This window comes from Urocitellus parryii, chromosome 10, assembly GCF_045843805.1.
Source record: "Urocitellus parryii isolate mUroPar1 chromosome 10, mUroPar1.hap1, whole genome shotgun sequence".
Taxonomy (NCBI): domain Eukaryota; kingdom Metazoa; phylum Chordata; class Mammalia; order Rodentia; family Sciuridae; genus Urocitellus; species Urocitellus parryii.
This window is the reverse complement of record NC_135540.1, coordinates 143,863,742-143,871,373: the sequence shown is the minus strand read 5'-3', so window position 1 is coordinate 143,871,373 and position 7,632 is coordinate 143,863,742. Positions and strand designations below refer to the sequence as shown.

Sequence of the window (7,632 nt, the reverse complement as noted above, 5' to 3'; positions counted from 1 at the left end):
GGAGAGGAGGTCTCGGAGTACCCTCGGGACTTATCTCATTCTTGTTGCTGGCTCAGCATCCAAGCATGAGGCCTCCATCCTCAAGGCTACCTCACATCCCAAAGTAGCTGCTGGGGCTCCAGCTATCACAGGATCTACAGAAGGAATGAGGGGGTACATCTGCCTGCTGAGACATTTCCTATGAGTTAGTTGTCTGGGACTTCTCTGGCCCAACACACTCTGCTCATGTCACCTTGGCCAGAACATACTCACATGCAGGGTCCAGCTGCTGCCTGCCCAGGAAGTGGGAATTAGTCCTTTTCCCAGGAGATGGGTAACCAACTGTGGTTGTCCCTTGTTTGCCAGGAAGAGAACAGGTGAGCATGCAGGAGAGCTGCCTCCAAAGGTGGGTCCCATGCAAGATTGTCTGGGAGGAGTTGGGGGGGATACCCAGGCTCGTCACTTGTGGGTGACAGGGTCCTGAAGTGGCCCCTCCCCTCACAGGTCAGCTCTGCATCCCTGGGCTGGTCTTCCTGCCAACAGCTCCTCACACAGCTGCGCTCTCACACAGCCTGCGCAAGGGGCTGCACCCTGGGAACAGCTGGCTGGAACAGGCCTGCTGGGGGCCAGGAGGCACACAGACACCAGGGAAGACATGGAGGGGGCGCCACCAAGTGGCCAGGGATGTCCCCAGGCAAAGGACAGGCAGTTGGTGCCAGGGACAGCTGGGGGTAGGGCTGGGTCCTGGATGTTTCTGGGGTGGGGGAGGAAAGAGGGTGGGAGGGGCTTGGCTCTGCTTCTTCCTAAGGCTGCTGGCCCTGAGGGACACCAGGAGCAGGGGGTGGACCAGGCGGGTTGCTGGGGCCTAGGGAGTGGCATTCTGGAGCTGCAGGGAAGGGCTGGGACCCGGGAGGAAGAGAGGCACTGGCGCGAGGGCCAGCAGGAGACTGGCGGCCTGTGGGGTCAGGCTGTGGGTTTGGGCTGGGGCCAGAGTGGCCCAGGAAACTCTACCCGCCTCCCTGGGCCCCGCTCACTCAGGGCAGCCATGACCAAGCGCTGGCCAGTAAGGTGGGAGCAGCTGTGTTGTGTGTTTTGGGGAAGGTGCCTTGAAAGGAAGGGGTGTCGTCTGTCCGTGGTGCCTGTGGCTGGGTGGGATGCGGTGGCTGGACTCCCACTCCCGTGGGGGCTGTGGGCTGAGGACCTAGTCCAGTTGGTGCCACAGAGCCCTGGAGGGAGTGGGGTCTGGTAGCTGCGAAGGTGTGGCCGGGCCCAGGCCTGTCCCTGTTAGCCCCTCACACACAAGGAGGCCAGCGTCCTCCTCCGCTCCACTCAGCCCCTCGCAGGGCTGTGGGCCAGGCAGGAGGGTGGGAAGCAGTGAGCGCTCTCCTGTCCAGGCTGAGTGGACCCTGGGCAGGACGGGGTGGAGGCCTCCCCCCCCCCCCAGGTGAGCTGTGCCTATCCGGGTCCCTACCTGCAGGGCGGGGCCTTGCTCACTGACAGGAGGCCCTGTGCAGAGGGTACAAGTCCAGGGCAGAGGTGTCAAGGTATCGTGGGCAGCTGGCCCTGAGTCCCAGGAAGGACTTCCTGAGGGGCCATGGCTGCCTCTGCCTCCAGCAGGGCTCCTGGGGCTAGACCAGTCATGCACCCGAGGACCAACTGAGAACTGGGCAGAGCCAGGTGGTGGCCAACGTGAGGGCTCCGAGGGAAGTAGCCAGAGGAACCTGCATCCCCAACCTCCCCAGTTCCATGGGGACCTGGGGACCTGGTGGCACAGACGGAGAAGCTGAGGCTGGAGGGGCCTGGCATGGCATCTCCAGGAGGGAGCGGGGTACCCGGCAAACCCCTAACCTCCTGGGCCTCAGCCCCTCAGGTGTGTGTGCAGGTGGCCACAGCACAGTCACTGTAGGGTTTCAGGGAGGCTCAGGTGGGCAGACACGGGTCTGGCCAGGACTGAGGCTTCAGGAACAGTGGCTGTGCATCAGAGCAAGCCTGGGAGGCAGCCCCCACTCCTGCAGCCCCCAGGTGACTGCAGGAGGCTGGCGGGGCAGGAGCTGCTGGTGCACGGTGGGCACATGGCTGCCAAGGCTTCCTGGCTCCGAGCCAACACCCTCCACCCCCTCCCACAGCCTAGGGCTTCCGGAGAGCCCAGAGGGGTGGCCACCATGCTTGGGGCTGAACCTTGACAGATTAACTGTATGTGCTGTTGGACCCGCATGACCAGCAGGGACAGTGGGGAAGAGGCCAGGGAGGGCACAGCCAGGGCTTCTATTTGCATTTCATCTGAGTCTGATGCTGCTCCACCTCCAGGAATGTTTGCACCAGTCTACCTGCAAGCAGGTGCAGGGAGAGCAGGAAGGGCCAGCAATGCAGGTGGAGCTGGATCACAGCTCGGGTCAGAGGGTGGGCCGATCCAGACGCGTCTATCTGCCTGCCCCAGCCTCTCATCCTTCTTCGTGCTGCAAGTCCTGGGGTGTCCCAGCAGGTTCCAGCTGAGCTCAGCAAGGCTGGCAGAGGGGGGTGGGTGGCAAAAAGGGAGTGAACCAGCTTCCTTCCAGGTGGGGGCTGCTGGGCGTGGAGAAGTGGCCGCTGTGCCTGACCTGCAGTTCTGCTGATTTGAGTAGAGGCCAAGAGCCTTCTGGAACTCCCTGTGAGGGCCCCCCGCCACATCTCACCCCAGGGGCCTCCGCTGTGAGGCCAGCAGCCTTCCCGTTACATTTGGACAAATGCAGACCATCTGTAGGCTGGGCTTACTGGTCAGCACAATGCATGTACTGAGGCCATCCTCAGCTCTGAAGCCAGCAACAGCCTGGTCTTGCCAGAGCCTCCCCGGCTGATGAGCCTCAGGGCAGGATGGCCAGGAAGCCTACACAGGCCTGCAGTGCCCGGGCAGCCAGCCTCAGAACACAGGGGGTGGGAGGAGGACCGAGGCTGGGGGCCCCCAGAGGGGGTTCTGCCCCCACCCGCCCAGGGTCGTGCTGTCCTTGCCTGTCATTTGCCTACTGGTGACCCCAGAATGGAGTAGGAGCACTCCTCTCTCTCCTGCAGTGTGGCAGTTGCTGCCTCTCTCCCCCAACTGCAGCCTTGTCCCCAATGACAATGACAGGTGCTGATTAGCCCAGCTTGGAGTGCCCTCTGAGAGGCCTTTAGCTCATCACCAACCTAGGGAGCCACAGAGGAGTCGGGATCCCTGCACACCTGGAGAAGGAACTCTGGCCCCACCCCTACTAAGCTCCCAGGAGAGTCCCTGCCAGGTTGCTCTTCTGTTGTGTCACGACACATCTTGGCAGGATCTGCTGCCGATGGCTCAAAGTGAGCCCTGGCTCCCAGGTTCCAGGAGCCCGCAGGGGGACCTGCAGCATTGATGGAGAAGAGTGGCGCTGGCGGCAACACCTCCTCTAGACCAGCTCCTTGGGCCAGTAGCTCAACCTCCCAAACCCTTGTCCTTCTCTGGGGAGCGGACAGGAGCACCCTGGCTCCTAGTCACGGCATAAGAACACCTGATGGGGCCTTGCTCGCGCCAGGGTGGTGGGGCTGAGCGGCGAGAGGGGAGGAGGAGGACTACAGGTGGTGAGAGGAGCCTTAGGAGGAACCCTGGAACCCTGCGCTGGAGGCTGCTGGGACCGGGCAAGGAAGGAACCATTCTCACTGGGAGAGGACGCAGGAAGGGGACTCATTTGGAGCACCAGGCCAGCCTCTGCACCTCAGCTCCAAGCAAAAGGGGGTGCTCAGGGGCTCGAAGCCCTGACTGCGGGATACTAGGCTCCCAAACCCCACAGGGTGCTTCAGTTCCCACGCAAAGGGGGCTCTCAGGGCGGCCTGGGGCCAGGGATCCGGAGGACCTGACACGGGGCAGCGTGGGAGCCTGTGAGTCGTGTGCACGGCCTCCTGGGTTTATTGAGCAAAGTTCATCAAAGTGCTTCTGCGGCGAGAGCCGCCTGCCCGGCCCCACCCGCGGTCACTTATAAATTTAAAACTCTTCTGTAGGAACTGGCTATGTACAGAGCCAAACGACTGAAACCTTAGAAAAGAGCCCAGGGTCCTGCGGCCGTCGGCCTGGGGCGTGAGGCCGCCTGAGCCGAGCCCCCCAAGTCCCCGCGTCCTGGTGCCTCGGTTCAGAGGTGCGGCGCGTAGAAGGCGGGCGCGCCGTAGGTCTGCGAGCCCAGCACGAAGGGCGAGAGCACCGCCGGGCTCGACAGGAAGGGCAGCTGCGCGGCGCACACCAGCCCGCCGGGGCCGTGCGCGGGGTACCCGGCGGGGCCGTGCATGGCGAGCGGTGCGCCCATAGGCGGCGAGGGGCTGAGCGGGCTGAGGCCGCCAGGAAGCCCCGCGCCCGGCCCGGCGCCGGGTCCCGGGCCCCCGCCGCCGCCGGTCGGCGCGCTAGTGTCGGCGCCCGGGTTTTGCTTCTTCCACTTGGTTCGCCGGTTCTGGAACCAGATCTTCACCTGCGTCTCGGTGAGGCTGAGGGACAACGCCAGGTTGAGGCGCTCGCACACGGACAGGTAGCGCGTCGCCTTGAACTTGTTCTCCAGCGCCACAAGCTGCTCGTAGGTGAAGGCGGTACGCGCGCGCCGCGGTTTCCCCGACTTGGAGTCGGAGCCCGTGCGCTTCCGCTTGGGCTTGGTCGCCACCGCCGCGCCCTGCGGAGTGGTCCCAGTGACCCCCGCCGCCGCCGCGGTTCCCGGCGGGCCCGAGGCTCCCGGCGAGTTTCCGCGGGGCCCGGGGGCTGCGGCCTCGTCGACTGCGCTGGGGGGCACCTGCGCCTCGACCGCTCCTGGGCAGCCCGACCCGCGGGCCCCGAGGCCGCCGCCTCCCCGCGCCTCCTCGGCGGCGCGCGCCGCCTGCGCCTCCGGCTCCTCATCGTCCTCGTCGTCAGGCGCCTCGTCCCCGCTGTCCGCGCTCGGGCTGTGGCCGCCGCCGCCGCTGCTGTAGCCGTTGGCCTCCGCCTCGTCCGCTTTGTAGGGGTCGCCGGCACCTGCGGGCGGGCGGGACAGAAGACAGAGGGTCAGGCCGCGCCCCGTCCTCCCGCTCCCTCCCTGCGGGAACTTCTCTTCCTCTTCGGCGTCTCATCTTCCTCCTTCGCCTTCTCCTTTTTCCATAGTTCTTTCGTTTCCCTCCCTTCGTCCCAACCATCCTTCTCGCCCATTTGCATCTCCTCTCTGCCCCTTCCTCATATCCTGAGGTCTGAGGAGGGAAGGGTCCCTCTCATGCAGAGCGGCGCTTGGACGCCCGCGGCTCGACTCGCAGCCAGTGCCTGGGTCCCTGGGGCGCGGTGTGCTGCTGGGCGGTGGGCTGCGGAGTGTACAGCAAGGGAGCGCTCGGATCGATCCCCGGGCAGATACAAACTTAATTAAACTCATTTTGTGTAATGTACAAACTAGTTAAAGGCCATTTAATTTATTTCGGCGTATATTACCCTCCAATTACAGCCGGCTTCGGGCCAGCCAATTACTGGCCATTTAGTATCCTGCGGACCAGAGGCCTGGGTGGGGCCGGGAGGCCAAGAGCAGGGGGCTCCTGAGGGCCAAAATGAGTTGCCCTGGACAGCTCCCTCGCTGGGCCTGCGGGACGGAGCACCTCAGCCCTCTCAGCCTGCTCCCTGCCTGTGGAGGCCCTTCGCCCAGCTCCCAGCATCACTGGTCTGTCCGTTTGATCTGATCAGGAGGGGCAGGCAGAAGCCTGGCCAGCAGCAGCCCAGCATCCTTCAAGCAGAGGCCACGGATGTGGCTGCACTTTGAGTCTCTGAAATTTGGAAGAAGGTCTCTCTCCTGCAATGCTTTGAAGGCAGTCTATGCCTCTCACCCCACAGGTGGCATGAACACCAGAGGAGCCCTATAGGTAGTCTCCACTGGTACTTCCCAGCCGGGTTCCGAGGCCCTGATCCAGGTCAGATTGGCATCGAGATCCTGAGGCCAAAATGATGAATTTACTCCTGGCAGATTCCTCCAGTGCAACTGGCCCAGGTTACATGAAGGCCAGCAGATGTCCTGGTTCCCAACCAGAAGGCCTGGGTAGGGGCAGGAGCTTTTTCCCAAGCCATCCCAGACCCTGCCAGTCAGGTTTGTCCCTGCTCCCCTTCCCAGCGAGCCTGCTCCCTCCAGGCACAGCTAGAGCCTGGGCCCTGGAGTGATGGGTTCTGTTTCCAGAACACCCCCCTGGGAGAGCCTTGGGGTCACCCTCCAGCCACGGGATTTGCACTCCCTCCACCTCCACCTAGTGCGGAAGCAGCAGGCGGTCCTCTTGCGGAGCCCGAAGCCCCAGCCCTCTCCTCCCTGTGAGGCACAGGGGCCGGGAAGTTGGAGCGAGGAAGGGCGGGAGAAGGGACACAAAAAGCAATCAGAAGCGGGTCGAATGCAATTCACGATCAATAGCGGCCCCTAATAAGTGTAATAGGTTTTAATCGAGTAATTATCCGAATTTTGACCCTATAATTTAGATGTTCGGGGGGAGTTTGCAAGGTGCTTGAAAGAGATATGCATGCGCCGTAATGGGATATCGACCGGACCCGGGGCGCGGGCCGCCCCATTACCGGCCGCTTTCCGCCGCTAAGCACATTTCCCCTTAACTGTAATCGAAGGGATTTAATTGTTTTTCCAGAGATAACCAGCGTTTTGTCACAATTAGTCTGATTTGTCCAGAGAGAGAGAGAGAGAGAGAGAGAGAGAGAGGACGAGGGAGGACGAGGGAGGCCGGCAGGCCTCGGCGGCCACGGTGGGGGCGGGGAGGTCACAGGCCGGCTGCTACGCGCCTCTCCTCCGCCTCCACCACCAACCACCCTCCAAGGCCAGAGACGCGCACAAGTGAGCCCTGAAGAGGCCTCGAAGCCCCGCAGGCCTGGAGCCTGGCCTCGCGGAGCCTTCCCTTAGGCGCAGGGCAGCGTGGGCCCTGGAGTCCGGGTCGGACGGAGGCCGCGGATGGGCCGGAAGCGGACCCCGCGCTCTACGAACTTTCCACCCAGCCCGGGCCATTTTTAGCCAGGCCTAGTTCGTCTTGGGGTCCCAGGAGCGTAAACACACAGCGGCGGCAGGTCCCCTTGCCCCAGCGATCGGGAGCCGGCCCTTCCTACTCACTGGGCGGCTCAGCTCCGGTGGCAGCTCCGACTCCCCCGGCGGCAGCCAGGGCTTGGCGCTCCAGCTCCTCGGTGCGCTGAGGGCGTCCGGAGGCGGCGGGGGCCGGGGCGCACGGGGCCGAGGCGCACGGGGCGCACGCCGCGGGTGCTACGGGGCCCAGCAGCAGGCAGCGGCGTCTCTTGCTGTTGAACTTGTTGGGGTCCAGGATGTCCAGCACTGAGAAGGAGGTGGGGCGTGGGGGCGCGGCGGGCCGGGCCGCTCCAGCAGCCTCGGGCCCCGCGGGCACAGTGTCACTGGCCGCGAGCGGAGGGGCACCGGCCCGGGGAAAAGCTGGCAGCTCGGCGCGCCCGTCCATAGCGTCCCGGGAAGCTGCGGCGGGAACGGGCGGTACGGGCCCCGGGCCGGGCCCGGGCGGCGGCGGCGGCGGCAGCGGCAGCGCGGGGACGTCCCCAGGAGCGGCCGTGCCGCTGGCACTCATGCCGGCCTCCCGCCGCTCCGGCGGCTCGGGCCTCGCCGCCTACTGGGCTCCCATCTCTGGCGGCCTGGGAGCCGCCTCTGGCCCGCGCGGGCGGCCACAGCTCCGCTG

General features: G+C 64.7%; 1 protein-coding gene across 1 annotated transcript; it reads right to left on the bottom strand.

Annotated features, from left to right (window-relative positions):
* Nucleotides 1-4,091: 4,091 nt before the first annotated feature.
* Nkx1-1 (NK1 homeobox 1) lies at nt 4,092-7,524 on the bottom strand. Its single transcript, XM_026379486.1, has 2 exons — nt 7,047-7,524; nt 4,092-4,951 (listed from the first exon to the last, which is right to left on the bottom strand). Exons 1-2 carry the CDS (start codon nt 7,522-7,524, stop codon nt 4,092-4,094), a joined length of 1,338 nt encoding a protein of 445 aa, XP_026235271.1.
* Nucleotides 7,525-7,632: the final 108 nt, after the last annotated feature.

What these genes read in the sequence shown, in the direction of transcription:
- Nkx1-1 (XM_026379486.1), bottom strand. Translation starts at nt 7,524, where the DNA reads ATGAGTGCCAGCGGCACGGCCGCTCCTGGGGACGTCCCCGCGCTGCCG. An exon ending in CACCGGAGCTGAGCCGCCCA is followed by an intron (nt 4,952 to 7,046) that starts GTGAGTAGGAAG and finishes GCCCGCCCGCAG; the next exon opens with GTGCCGGCGACCCCTACAAA.